At 46.9% G+C, this 14,975-nt stretch overlaps 1 protein-coding gene across 5 annotated transcripts in view; it reads left to right on the top strand.

Annotated features, from left to right (window-relative positions):
• LOC135519058 (BCL-6 corepressor-like) overlaps window positions 1-14,975 on the top strand; it is an 80,330-nt gene that overhangs the window by 22,338 nt on the left and 43,017 nt on the right. For all 5 annotated transcript variants that reach the window (XM_064944106.1, XM_064944103.1, XM_064944104.1 and 2 more), the window contains one exon: window positions 8,783-12,034. In XM_064944106.1, coding sequence (XP_064800178.1) covers window positions 8,783-12,034 — 3,252 coding nt within the window. The remainder of the gene's footprint in view (window positions 1-8,782; window positions 12,035-14,975) is intronic.

Below are 14,975 nucleotides of genomic sequence, written 5' to 3'. Positions count from 1 at the left end.
GGGAGGATTCAGGAGGGAGGAGAAGGTGGCAAAGAGCTTTCTAGGGTTAGAGGCAGATGCTTGGAATTTAGAGTGGTAGAAAGTGGCTTTAGCAGCAGAGACAGAGGAGGAAAATGTAGAGAGGAAGGAGTGAAAGGATGCCAGGTCCGCAGGGAGGTGAGTTTTCCTCCATTTCCGCTCGGCTGCCCGGAGCTCTGTTCTGTGAGCTCGCAATGAGTCGTCGAGCCACGGAGCGGGAGGGGAGGACCGAGCCGGCCTGGAGGATAGGGGACATAGAGAGTCAAAGGATGCAGAAAGGGAAGAGAGGAGGGTTGAGGAGGCAGAATCAGGAGATAGGTTGGAGAAGGTATGAGCAGAGGGAAGAGATGATAGGATGGAAGAGGAGAGAGTAGCGGGGGAGAGAGCGAAGGTTGGGACGGCGCGATACCATCCGAGTAGGGGCAGTGTGGGAAGTGTTGGATGAGAGCGAGAGGGAAAAGGATTCAAGGTAGTGGTCGGAGACTTGGAGGGGAGTTGCAATGAGGTTAGTGGAAGAACAGCATCTAGTAAAGATGAGGTCGAGCGTATTGCCTGCCTTGTGAGTAGGGGGGAAGGTGAGAGGGTGAGGTCAAAAGAGGAGAGGAGTGGAAAGAAGGAGGCAGAGAGGAATGAGTCAAAGGTAGACGTGGGGAGGTTAAAGTCGCCCAGGACTGTGAGAGGTGAGCCGTCCTCAGGAAAGGAGCTTATCAAGGCATCAAGCTCATTGATGAACTCTCCGAGGGAACCTGGAGGGCGATAAATGATAAGGATGTTAAGCTTGAAAGGGCTGGTAACTGTGACAGCATGGAATTCAAAGGAGGCGATAGACAGATGGGTAAGGGGAGAAAGAGAGAATGACCACTTGGGAGAGATGAGGATCCCGGTGCCACCACCCCGCTGACCAGAAGCTCTCGGGGTGTGCGAGAACACGTGGGCGGACGAAGAGAGAGCAGTAGGAGTAGCAGTGTTATCTGTGGTGATCCATGTTTCCGTCAGTGCCAAGAAGTCGAGGGACTGGAGGGAGGCATAGGCTGAGATGAACTCTGCCTTATTGGCCGCAGATCGGCAGTTCCAGAGGCTACCGGAGACCTGGAACTCCACGTGGGTCGTGCGCGCTGGGACCACCAGATTAGGGTGGCCGCGGCCACGCGGTGTGGAGCGTTTGTATGGTCTGTGCAGAGAGGAGAGAACAGGGATAGATAGACACATAGTTGACAGGCTACAGAAGAGGCTACGCTAATGCAAAGGAGATTGGAATGACAAGTGGACTACACGTCTCGAATGTTCAGAAAGTTAAGCTTACGTAGCAAGAATCTTATTGACTAAAATGATTGAAATGATACAGTACTGCTGGAGTAGGCTAGCTGGCAGTGGCTGCGTTGTTGACTTTGTAGGCTAGCTGGCAGTGGCTGCGATGTTGACACTACACTAATCAAGTCGTTCAGTCGAGTGTAATAGTTTCTACAGTGCTGCTATTTGGGCTAGCTAGCTAGCTAGCAGTGTTGATTGCGTTACGTTACGTTAAAAGAACGACAATAGCTGGCTAGCTAACCTAGAAAATCGCTCTAGACTACACAATTGTCTTAGATACAAAGACGGCTATGTAGCTAGCTAGCTACGATGAAACAAATCAAACCGTTGTACTGTAATAGTTTCTACAGTGCTGCTAGTCGGGGGCTAGCTGGCTAGCTAGCAGTGTTGATTGCGTTACGTTACGTTAAAAGAGCGACAATAGCTGGCTAGCTATCCTAGAAAATCGCTCTAGACTACACAATTGTCTTAGACGTTAGCTAGTTGCTTAGCTAGCTGCTGGGCAGATAGCAGTGTAGACTACGTTAGGACGAAGAAATACGATAATTACGCAATTATCTTTGATACAAAGACGGCTATGTAGCTAGCTAAGAAGAAATTGCTAAGATTAGATAAATCAAACCGTTGTACTATAATGAAATGTAATGAAAATGTAAAGAAAGGTTATACTACCTGCGGACCGAAGTGTAGATGCGACTGCTCGCTCCAACCCGGAACCGGAACCCTATATAAAGGTGAAATAAAGATAAATAAATAAAAATCTCCCTCAAATTAGGCTCCTCCAATTAAGTTGGTCACTCAGACCATTCCCAGACAGACCTAGCTAAATTCTTGGTTGGGAAATATTTTGTAGCTTTTTTTGTTCCATTTTAAAAATAACTATTGCAGCAGTGGAAGCTCCTCAGAGGAGGAAGGGAGGACCATTCTCATTGAAATTAATACAAGTAAAAATAGTAAAACATTAAAGTTATCCTTTTCAGATAAAACTATACTAAATACTGTATATTAACAGGTCACCTAACTAATTGATTGAAACACACTGTTTTGCAATCAGTCTACAGTAGCCTCGACAGCATTCTGTAGGGTGGCACCATGGTGTAGCCGAAGCCGTCTACAGTAGCCTCGACAGCATTCTGTAGGGTGGCACCATGGTGTAGCCGAAGCCGTCTACAGTAGCCTCGACAGCATTCTGTAGGGTGGCACCATGGTGTCTAGCCGACAGCATTCTGTCACCATGGTGTAGCCGACAGTAGCCTCGACAGCACTCTGTAGGGTGGCACCATGGTGTAGCCGAAGCCGTCTACAGTAGCCTCGACAGCACTCTGTAGGGTAGCACCATGGTGTAGCCGAAGCCACCTACAGTAGCCTCGACAGCACTCTGTAGGGTGGCACCATGGTGTAGTCAAAGGACAGCTAGTTTCCCTCCCTTTTTAATATATATATATATATATATTTAACCAGGTAGGCTAGTTGAGAACAAGTTCTCATTTACAACTGCGACCTGGCCAAGATAAAGCAAAGAAGTTCGACACATACAACAACACAGTTACACATGGAATAAACAAACATACAATCAATAATACAGTAGAAATATATATATATATATATATATACAGCATGTGCAAATGAGGTAGGATAAGAGAGGTAAGGCAATAAATAAGCCATGGTGGCAAAGTAATTACAATATAGCAATTAAACACTGGAATGGTAGATATGCAGAATGTGCAAGTAGAGATACTGGGGTGCAAAGGAGCGAATGGGGATGAGGTAGATAGATGGGCTGTTTACAGATGGGCTATGGGGATGGGCTATGGGGATGAGGTAGATAGATTGGCTGTTTACAGATTGGCTATGTACAGGTGCAGTGATCTGTGAGCTGCTCTGACAGCTGGTGCTTAAAGCTAGTGTGGGAGATAGGAGTCTCCAGCTTCAGTGATTTTTTTTTTTTAAGGTTGGAGTACATCCTATCAGAGCTCTTGCATCATGAACTGACATGTTGTCCACCCAATCAAAGGATCAGAGAATGAATCTCGTACTGAAAGCATGAGCTGCAGCTAGTTAGCACTGCAGTGCATAACAAGTAGTGATAAGTTGACTCAAAAAGAGACAATAATTCAACAGTTTTGAATACATTTATTTAAAAATTAAGGAGATGCGAGAGCTATATTTAGTTGTCTTTTTTAACTTTCACTTACACTACATTACCAAAAGACACCTGCTCGTCGAACAGCTCATTCCAAAATCATGGGCGTTAATATGGAGTTGGTCACCGCTTTGCTGCTATAAAAGCTTCTACTCTTCTGGGAAGGCTTTCCACTAGATGTTGGAACATTGCTGCGGGGACTTGCTTCCATTCAGCCACAAAGTTAGTGAGGTCGGCAGTGATGTTAGGCAATTAGGCCAGGTTCGCTGTTGGCGTTCCAATTCATGCCAAAGGTGTTTGATGGGTTGAGGTCAGGTTTCTGTGCAGACCATTCAAATTCTTCCACACCGATTTCGACAAACCATTTCTGTATGGACCTTGCTTTGTGCATGGGGGCATTGTCATGCTTAAACAGGAAAGCGGCTTCCCCAAACTGTTGCCACAAAGTTGGAAGCACAGAATCGTCTAGAATGTCATTGTATTCTGTAGTGTGAAGATTTTCCTTTACTGGAACTTTGGGGCCTAGCCCGAACAATGGAAAACAGACCCAGACCATTAGTCCTCTCCCAAACTTTACAGTTGGCACTAGAGGTTGACCAATTAATCGGCATGGCCGATTTAATTAGGGACGATTTTCAAGTCTTCATAACAATCGGTAATCAGCATTTTTGGACACCGATTATGGCCGATTACATTGCAATCTACGAGCAAACTGCAGGCCGGCTGACCACCTGTTACGCGAGTGCAGCAAGGAGCCAAGGTAAGTTGGTAGCTGGCATTAAACTTATCTTACAAAAAACAATCCATCTTCACAATCACTAGTCAACTACACATGGTTGATGATATTACTAGGTCCTGCGTTGCATATAATCACTGCGGTGGCTGTTTAATTTATCATCGAATCACAGCCTACTTCAACTTCGCCAAACTGTTGATGATTTAACAAAAGCGCATTGCCAAAAAGCACCATCTTTGCACAAATGTACCTCGGCATTGATGTTTATGCTTTTCTTAAAATCAATACACAGAAGTATATATTTTTAAACCTGCATATTTAGCTAAAGGAAATCCAGGTTAGCAGGCAATATTAACCAGGTGAAATTGTGTCACTTCTCTTGCGTTCATTGCACGCAGAGTCAGGGTATATGCAACAGTTTGGGCCGCCTGGCTCGCTGCGAACTAATTTACCAGAATTTTACATAATTATGACATAACATTGAAGCTTGTGCAATGTAACAGCAATATGTAGACTTTGGGATGCCACCCGTTAGATAAAATACGGAACGGTTTAGTATTTCACCGTAAGAATAAACTTTTTATTTTTGAAATTATAGTTTCCAGATTTGACCATATTAATGACCTATGGCTTGTATTTGTTTATTATATTATAATTAAGTCTATGATTTGACATTTGATAGAGCAGTCTGACTGAGCGGTGGTAGGCAGCAGCAGGCTTGTAAGCATTCATTCAAACTTTACTGCGTGTGCCAGCAGCTCTTAGCAATGCTTGATGCACAGCGCTGTTTATGACTTCAAGCCTATCAACTCCTGAGATTAGGCTGGCAATACTAAAGTGGCTATTAGAACATCCAATTGTCAAAGGTATATGAAATACAAAAGGTATAGAGATAAATAGTCGACACGTCAAAAAACCTATAATAACTACAACCTCAAACTTCTTAACTGGGAATATTGACGACCTGGGAATATTGAACAACTTCATATGTTCTGAGCAAGGAATTTAAACTTTTAGCTTTTTTACATGGCACATGTTGCACTTTTACTTTCTTCTCCAACTCTGTTTTTTTTTGCATTATTTAAACCAAATTGAGTGTTTCATTATTTATTTGAAACTAAATAGATTTTATTTCTATATTATTTTAAGGTAAAATAAGTATTTGTTCATTCAGTATTGTTGTAATTGAAAATATTTTTGTAAAAATAACAATTACAACAATACTGAATGAACAATAAACACATAAATATAGAAAAAAAATTTATTGGCCGATTTAATCGGTATCCGCTTTTTTGGTCCTCCAATCTGTACCGGCATTGAAAAATCATAGTCCGTCGACCTCTAGTTGGCACATTCGTGTTATCCTGGCATCCGCCAAACCCAGATTCCTCTGTTGGACTGCCAGATGGTGAAGCGTGACTCATCACTCCAGAGAATTCGTTTCCACTGCTCCATAGCCCAATGGCGGCGAGCTTTACACCACTCCAGCCGACACTGCTCGGCCATGGAAACCAATTTCATGATGCTCCCGACAAAGTTATTTGGCTGACGTTGCTTCCAGAAGCAGTTTGGAACTCGGTAGGGAGTTGCAACCATGAACAGATGGTTTTTATATGCTACAAGGTTTCTCCACTCGGAGGTCCTGTTCTGTGAGCTTGTGTGTCCTACCACTTCGCGGCTGAGCCGTTGTTAATCATAGACGTTTCCACTTCACAATAACAGCACTAGCTCTAGCAGGGCAGATATTTGACAAACTGACTTGTTGGAAATGAGGCATCCTATGACTGTGCCACGTGGAAAGTCACTGAGTTCTTCAGTAAGGCCATTCTACTGCAAATGTTTGTCTATGGAGATTGCATGGCTGTGTGCTCGATTTTTATATACCTGTCATTAATGGGTGTGGCAGAAATATTCAAATCCACAAATTTGAAAGGGTGTCCACATACTTTTGTATGCAGTGGGGCAAAAAAGTATTTAGTCAGCCACCAATTGTGCAAGTTCTCCCACTTAAAAAGATGAGAGGCCTGTAATTTTCATCATAGGTACACTTCAACGATAACAGATAAAATTAGAAAAAAATCCAGAAAATCACATTGTAGGATTTTTAATGAATTTATTTGCAAATTATGGTGGAAAAAAAGTATTTGGTCACCTACAAACAAGCAAGATTTCTGGCTCTCACAGACCTGTAACTTCTTCTTTAAGAGGCTCCTCTGTCCTCCACTCGTTACCTGTATTAATGACACCTGTTTGAACTTGTTATCAGTATAAAAGACACCTGTCCACAACCTCAAACAGTCACACTCCAAACTCCATTATGGCCAAGACCAAAGAGCTGTCAATGGACACCAGAAACAAAATTGTAGACCTGCACCAGGCTGGGAAGACTGAATCTGCAATAGGTAAGCAGCTTGGTTTGAAGAAATCAACTGTGGGAGCATTTATTAGGAAATGGAAGTCATACAAGACCACTGATAATCTCGATCTGGGGCTCCACGCAAGATCTCACCCCATGGGGTCAAAATGATCACGAGAACGGTGAGCAAAATCCCAGAACCACACGGGGGGACCTAGTGAATGACCTGCAGAGAGCTGGGACCAAAGTAACAAAGCCTACCATCAGTAACACACTACACCGCCAGGGACTCAAATCCTGCAGTGCCAGACGTGTCCCCCTGCTTAAGCCAGTACATGTCCAGGTACCGTCTGAAGTTTGCTAGAGAGCATTTGGATGAGCCAGAAGAAGATTGGGAGAATGTCATATGGTCAGATGAAACCAAAATAAAACTTTTTGGTAAAAACTCAACTCGTCGTGTTTGGAGGACAAAGAATGCTGAGTTGCATCCAAAGAACACCATACCTACTGTGAAGCATGGGGGTGGAAACATCATGCGTTGGGGCTGTTTTTCTGCAAAGGGACCAGGATGACTGATCCGTGTAAAGGAAAGAATGAATGGGGCCATGTATTGTGAGATTTTGAGTGAAAACCTCCTTCCATCAGCAAGGGCATTGAAGATGATACGTGGCTGGGTCTTTCAGCATGACAATCCCAAACACACCGCTCGGGCAACGAAGGACTGGCTTCGTAAGAAGCATTTAAAGGTCCTGGAGTGGCCTAGCCAGTCTCCAGATCTCAACCCCACAGAAAATCTTTGGAGGAAGTTGAAAGTCCGTGTTGCCCAGCAACAGCCCCAAAACATCACTGCTCTAGAGGAGATCTGCATGGAGGAATGGGCCAAAATACCAGCAACAGTGTGTGAACCTTGTGAAGACTTACAGAAAACGTTTGACCTCTGTCTTTACCAACAAAGGGAATGTAACAAAGTATTGAGAAACTTTTGTTATTGACCAAATACTTATTTTCCACCATAATTTGCAAATAAATTCATAAAAAATCCTACAATGTGATTTTCTGGATTTCTTTTCTTCTCATTTTGTCTGTCATAGTTTAAGTGTACCTATGAGAGAGGCCTGTAATTTTCATAATCTTTTTAAGTGGGAGAACTTGCACAATTGGTGGCTGACTAAATACTTTTTTGCCCAACTGTATATGGTGGAGCTAGCGCATGCAACTAGCTAGTTTAACCTACGCAAACACCCGGCTCAAATAGAGAGGAATGCTATGCCAGCTAGCTGGCTATGGCTATCCAACACTGGAACTCTTCCAAGTCACGGAAAACGTTTGGATTTATTAATACATTTTTTGCGCCTGTGGCCCGCCTGTGTAACTGCCTGCTGACTGTACACTGTGCTGCATGATTGTAAGCGTGTTTACTTATGCAATAGTAGCAATGTTGACTATGACGTTACTGACGTTGTTAGCTAATATGTTGATAATGATGTAGGGTGTGTGTAGCGGTTATGATGCTGTGTGAAGGTTTGGAAAAGAAATTCTTGCCTGGTCACAGACAGCTGATGTGTTGTACACTGAAGTTCACAAGCAAAGGGAAAAGATGAGAGGAGGAGAGCATGTAGATGGGAGAAGGATTATACAACGATCGAAGGGATCATGTTGCTGCTATGAAGTGAACTATGTTTGCGTGTGATCAGGGGCATATTCATTCCGCTGATTCTGTTGAGAAAAAAATCTGAAACTGAAGCCAACAGAATGAAACCGGGATAAATATACCCGAATTTGTCCAAAAGAAACTCTTGTTTGTAACTGTTGGACTATTGATTACATCCTAGATCAGCGAGATGCAGGCAAGAGTGTGTAAGGCGGTATTGAATGTGTCACTGTCCGTCACCTTGATTACTCAAATTTTTCGCTCGACCTTTGCACCTACGTTCTAAACTTTAATTCATATTAAACATCACCGACCGCCACTGTATTACAGGAAGGTACATTGTTACCCTGAAATGATCTCCTATTGAGATAAAAACGGCTGCATTGGGCCTTTTTTAAGAGATGTAAACCATATCCTCATACCGAACTCAAGCAAAGACATAACCTGTGTGTATAACGTGTATTACATATGTATAAGGCTGTTTTGAAACAATATAACATATTTGTACCTGTGTTATTCCCCTGTATGTGGATGCCAGGTTAACCCCCCTGTGTTGTTCCCCTGTAGGTGGATGCCAGGTTAACCCCCCTGGCCACCATGGGTCTGGACCGCAATGCTCTTATGCGGGATGGCCTCCGCCTGCACGGCGGCGTGATCTACCCAGGGATCCAAGCGCTGTCGGCTGAGAAGCCCCGCGAAGTGACCAATACCCTCCCCCTGAGCTACGGCCGGGACGGCCTCCCGGACCTCCTCTATAAGTCTGACGTCTCCATGGACAGGAGCAAGCCTAGTAATGGCTACATGGGCCTGTACAAGAGCCCTCCACCAGGCCTTCAGAGGGGGCCAGAGGGCCTAGACAGGATATGTATGGGGCCTGGGGGGCAGAAGCCCTCAGAGCTGGGCCTGGGGGGTGCTGGTGCAGGAGCAGGTGGGTACCTACGTCTGCCCTGGGGGCTGAGCCCGGGCCTCTATCCCTTCATGGACACGTCCAAGTATGCCGCCCTCAGCATGTACAAGGCTCAGTTCCTCAGTCAGCCCAGCCCCTACCTGCCCCAGCACCTGGCCTACCAGTCCCTCTGTGCCTCCCAGGGGGGGAACATGAATCCTGCTGCTGCCTCGGCCACCGAGAGGCTCTACTTCATGCCCCCCTACCCCCCGTCCCCCATCTCCTCCCCCCTGGTGGGGTCTCCCATGAGGATCCCAGCCGTGTCTGTGGCCCCCACCTCCATGGTACACTGTCAGGAGAAGGGACTGAGTGTCGTGTCTCGCATCCACCACGAGGGCTCTCCATTTGGGCAGCAGCTTCACCAGCCTCCCCCTCCACCCCAGCACCTTCAGCCCCCCCACACAGACCGAGACAGACCCCCCAGCAGGAACAGACCCACTAGACCCACCTCAAACAAAGGAGCCAACAACAGCAGTGGTAGTATTAGTGGTGGTGGTAGTAATAGCCTTCCCATTGATTCCTCCCCTCGCGCCTCTACTCGCCTCCCCCAGCCTGCTCCTCCCCTGCCTCCCACTCTCAGTGACAGCACCTTAGACCTACAAAGGCCAGTCCCTCGAATAGGGCCACCATCTTCCTCCTCTTCCCAGTCGATGCCTCACCCATTCTATGTGAGCAGCATTGCTCAAGAACACCCCTCCCCTGCCCGGCCCAGCCCCCACAAACCCAGACCCAGGGATGGGGCGCCAGAGCACAGGGCTGGGGTGTGTGAAAGGAAACCCAATCGGTCCCCTTCTAAACCGTCCTCTGAGCGGAAAACCCCACCAAACAGGACTACCAAAGACCCAGCAGAGCCAAAGCCTCTGGATCTCTCTGGAAGGCTGCTGGAGTTTGACCTGCCTCCCAACAGCTTCCCCATCAAGATGGAAGCTCTGGGGCCTCGGTACGGACATCCCCCAAGCCGGGAGCTCCTGAAGGAGACCCTCTCACCCTCCTCCCACCCACCCCACTCAGTGGTCTGCAGCACTTTCTCCAAGGCCCCAGACAGGCCAGAGATGATCAGCACTTTGCACTCCTCCTGGGTGGTGCCCACCCCTACACCTATCTCCACCATTGGGTCCACCCACACACACACCCACCCCCCAGCCCTATCCCCCTCCCCCAGGCCCAGCCCAGACCCCCAAGGGAAACGTTCCTCTCCCTCAGTCATCAAACACAAGGTTATAGAGAGAGTCCTGCCCCAGTCCCAGCAAAACAGTCCATCCTGCCTCAGGGTTGGAGAGCAACATACTAAACAAATACCTTCCAATCACAAGCCTGCCTCCACGATGCCCCCGTCCCCCAAACCCAATGGTGATTGGCCCAATCACAGCCCCAGCCAATCAGAAGGTTCCCCCATGGCCGGCCATCATAGGAGCTCCACAGAGAAGCCTCTTAAAGCCCCCAAGAGGGCTGAGACGTCCCAGGAGGTGTCTCCCTATATTAAACGTCCCTGTCTGGAGAATACCAACGGGCACCCGTCCGGGCACCCGTCCAGCCACCTTTACCTAGCTCACAGCATGGCCTACGCCAACCGATACCTGCACTACTCTGTACCCAACAGCATGGCCCTCCATTCTCTCCCTCTGCCAGGGAAGGGCTCAGCCTACCCTCACCCCGTCCTGCTGGGTAGTAGCAGCCTGTACCCCTCCCACCTGGCAGCCAAACAGCCCTTACCCTACCACAGCCATGCTGGGGAGTACCTCACGTACAACTCCCAGGAGATGACCCACCCTCTGATGCACACACATCCAGACTCTAAAGCCCTGGAGCGGACAGATCAGGGGCCCAAGTGCCGGGGCCATGGTCCGGACAAACCTAGGGGTCTCACAGAGGATTGTGGTGGGTCCCACAGGGGCCGAAGTGGTGTGGAAACAGGAGAGGGGTCCCACGTGAAGCCCAAAAGAGAGGACGGGGAGCAGGGAGGGAGCCAGCCCAGACCCACTTCCTCCTCCAGCCTCAGTACCCCCTCCAAAGACCGTATCGTCTGCATTGACCTCGTCCACTCCGACACAGATGGAGAGTCCACTCCGACAACCAACAAGCCGCAAGTCTCTGACACCATTCCCATCGCCAGGGGCAACCAACACAAGTGTTGCCATGGCAATGAAAACATTAGGGAAGTGGAACGGGAGCCAAAACACCAACTGCATCACCACCACCCCCAGCATCTTCATCACCACCCCAGTCCAAGCTCCACCATGACAACTATCCACACAGACAGACAACCAGAAACTCTCTGTGTGAGACCAAACCCCCTCCAGGAGACGGGCTGTCCAGGTGTGGCCTCGAGCCGACCTTGGGGCTCCCCAAAGCTGGTTAATCGGGCCGAGGAGAGCTCTGAGGACCAGAGCCCTTCCTCAGACCCAGGGGACCAAGGGGAACAGGACCAGAGCACCCTGCGCTGTGCCCGAACGTCTGGCGACCGCAAGTCTGGCGACCACATCTCTGGCAACCGCACGCCTGGAGTCCGCACAACTGGGGATTGTGACCGCAAGTCTGGTGACCACTTGTGTAGAGATGGCATCTTTTCTTGCGACTTCACGTCTGGAGAGGAGAGAGAAGAGATGGACAAACTAAACTCCTCCCACCCCATCCATAGCTACATGGGCCTGGGGAAGGAGAGGGACAGTGAAAGAGAGAGCGTTGGAGACACAGAGGAGTCACATGGAGAAGGGGATGAGGACGAAGAGGGTGGGCGAAGAGGCTCACGGAGGACCAGCCTGACCAAGAGGATCGCTAGCTCCTTGGGCTTTGTGGGTGACCGCATCAAGTGTGTCACAACCGAGCTGTACGCAGACTCTAGCAAGCTGAGCCGGGAACAGCGCGCCCTGCAAGTGAGTTGAGAGAAATTTGGAAGTATTTGGGGTGGGGGGCAGCGTTAGTGGATGTGATGGTAACATGACTCATTCATCTGAGGTCATTTACGGTTTATATAGTACGTTCCCATGTAACCTGTGCAGGAATCAAACATACAACTACTGTCAATTCTGCCACTTATTTTAGTGGCCCATAGACGGTCATATTATTCAGACAATATATCACTTCATATAGGATGTGTCTTAGAATCAGTCTATGGATCAGATACCTGTTCCCCATAGCCGAAGTTGCAGGGTGAGTTCAGGGTTATAGGCTTATACCAGCCCTTTGTGGTTGCCTCTGAGATTGAGAGGACGTTTGAAGCATGTTGACAGTCAGTGAGTTAGCACAAGGCCAGTTCAAAGGTTAACCTAGGCCTGTGAGTTGTCTAGGCAACATTGGTTAGGTTGTTTGCGTGCTCTGTCTATCTAGCTTGGGAGAAATAGTGAAATAGAAAGGCAGGTTCCAAACGCATGTGTTGCTGGCTGCTGAGCGGCTTCACATGGTGACCTGGCTGTGCTGAACCCCAATGTGAGCCAGAGGGGCTGGAGGGTGATGGATGGGGTTCCCCCTCCACCCACCCTGGCCTTATCCAAGGTCACACATCCCTTCCCCCAAGGCTATTAGTGCCTGGCTCCTCACACACGGAACACATTAAGACACGCACACCAGGGTTTCCGTTAGCCGGTAATAGCCAGTTTTGTCCCCCAAAAATAAAATTGAAAAGACGATTAAATAGAATTGGTGCCCGCCAATAGTCTGGGAGAAGAGGAATAAATCCCATTGTAAAATAAGGCTTTTTAGCCACATTGATGTAAATGCCAGTCGACGTAAATACATTTGGCTGGTCATGCGTATCGGTCTATGTTCATCTGCACAATTTAGTGGAATTCATTTGGTGTGTGTGTACTGTATATTCGTTATCTTATTTCGCATACAGATACAGAGCCTTAGAGTGAGACATCTGTCAGACAGTGTTGCTGCATGTTGTGGTGCTTTCAAGACAACTGTGAAAAATACGAGGTCAAATCAGGCTGTGTCACAACCGGACGTGGTGGGAGTCCCACAGGGCGGCGCACAACTGCCCCAGCGTCCTCCGGGTTTGGCCGTGGCAGGCCGTCATTGTGAATAAAAATTTGTTAACTGACTTGCCTAGTTAAATAAAGCTTAAATACATACATTTAAAATGACCTCAGTGATCTTCAGGTCGAAAAGTCTGAGCTCAAGAAAGAGGACCAAGTTCCTGAGTTGGTTTACTGTTCAAAACTATTTCCCCCTTTGGAGCTTGTTTGTTTTTCCCAGTTATCTTCAACGCACTGAAGTCGGAAGTTGGAGCTTTCCGAGTTCGGAGTTGTTTTGAAAGAGGCATCAAATGTCAAACGGAAGGCAGGCTTCATCAGCGCGGCACACACCACTTTGCTATGAGCTGGAGGAAGTATGCATTTTGAAAACATATATAAGCTACTTAATTGTTTGAAACCTGAAGGTTTTACTACATATTATGAGGCTTGTCTTACCTTGCTTCAAAGTACTGTTCTTATTCATCTCTGTCACATGAAACCTCTCGCATGTGCACTGGCCCTTTGAAAACAGTGTTTTCCCGCTAAAATGATTATGGAACAAACATTCGCGAGTAGCCTACTGCCTTGAGTGCCCTGCTTTGGTGATAACGTGAAGAAATTGCCTGATCGTTTAGCTTAAAATGTTAAACTTTCTGATCTTTGCTATGTAGCCTAGTCCTCCTGGTTGTAGGAATGTGGGATCTATCTTCCCACAACTGTCCCAGAGTCTGTCTGGAAAAGGCTATTTCTTTCTCCACAAGCTGACCAATAGAACGGGTAGGCTAATCTTTTCTACTATAGTAGATTGACATAAGTTAGTGATTTTGTTGTTTGCTACTTGTCTTGTTGGCTGTTATTCTAACATGTTCAAAGTGCACATTCGGTAAGAAGGACCGCACATCGTTGCATCCTGGACTGGCATGTGCTGTTAATATGAATGACCATATTGTAAATGTGCTGTTAATATGAATGACCATATTGTAAATGTGCTGTTAATATGAATGACCATATTGTAAATGTGCTGTTAATATGAATGACCATATTGTAAATGTGCTGTTAATATGAATGACCATATTGTAAATGTGCTGTTAATATGAATGACCATATTGTAAATGTGCTGTTAATATGAATGACCATATTGTAAATGTGCTGTTTCATTCTGAGCACTTTGGGTGGACGCCCTAATCAGGTTAGGCATCTAATGCATATGGGTCCGGTAAATTAAAATGTTGCCGGTCAAATGTCCGGCGCCACATTTTCCTAACGGAAACCCTGACACACACACACACACACACACACACACACACACACACACACACACACACACACACACACACACACACACACACACACACACACACACACACACTGTAGACAAACACAGATTCAGTCCTGCACAACTGAACTGCGGTGCGTTATTGCGTGATCAGACTGTATGCACTGAATCTACTTCTCTGCTTGTCATAGACCAACATTCTGGTTAGATTAGTTAAAAAAACATGTGTGTGATTTCTGGCATAGACGCACACACCTCTTATGATTTATCAATGAATGGGACAAAGGCACGTGTGTGTTAACCGGTTGGTTCCACCTGTCCATATGTTGTCAGGGCTCCTCTAAACCATGTTGGTTTGTCGTAAATTGTCATGCTTGCTGATATAAAGCTATCAAATGCTAGATTTCTGGATGTTTATTATCATCTTAATAAGAGCCTCTGTCTAACTCCATTATTATAAATCATATACCCACAATCCCCCTTCCCAAAAAAAGGAAGTACATTGGGTGGGGGGGTGTTACCTTTCACTTTGAAAAAGACATGTTTTTCCAGTTCAGGAAAGCAGGGTTGTGTGTGTGTGTG

Source organism: Oncorhynchus masou, chromosome 29, assembly GCF_036934945.1.
Source record: "Oncorhynchus masou masou isolate Uvic2021 chromosome 29, UVic_Omas_1.1, whole genome shotgun sequence".
NCBI classification, from domain to species: domain Eukaryota; kingdom Metazoa; phylum Chordata; class Actinopteri; order Salmoniformes; family Salmonidae; genus Oncorhynchus; species Oncorhynchus masou.
The sequence above is the reverse complement of the archived record's forward strand: the minus strand, read 5'-3'. Positions and strand labels throughout refer to the sequence as shown.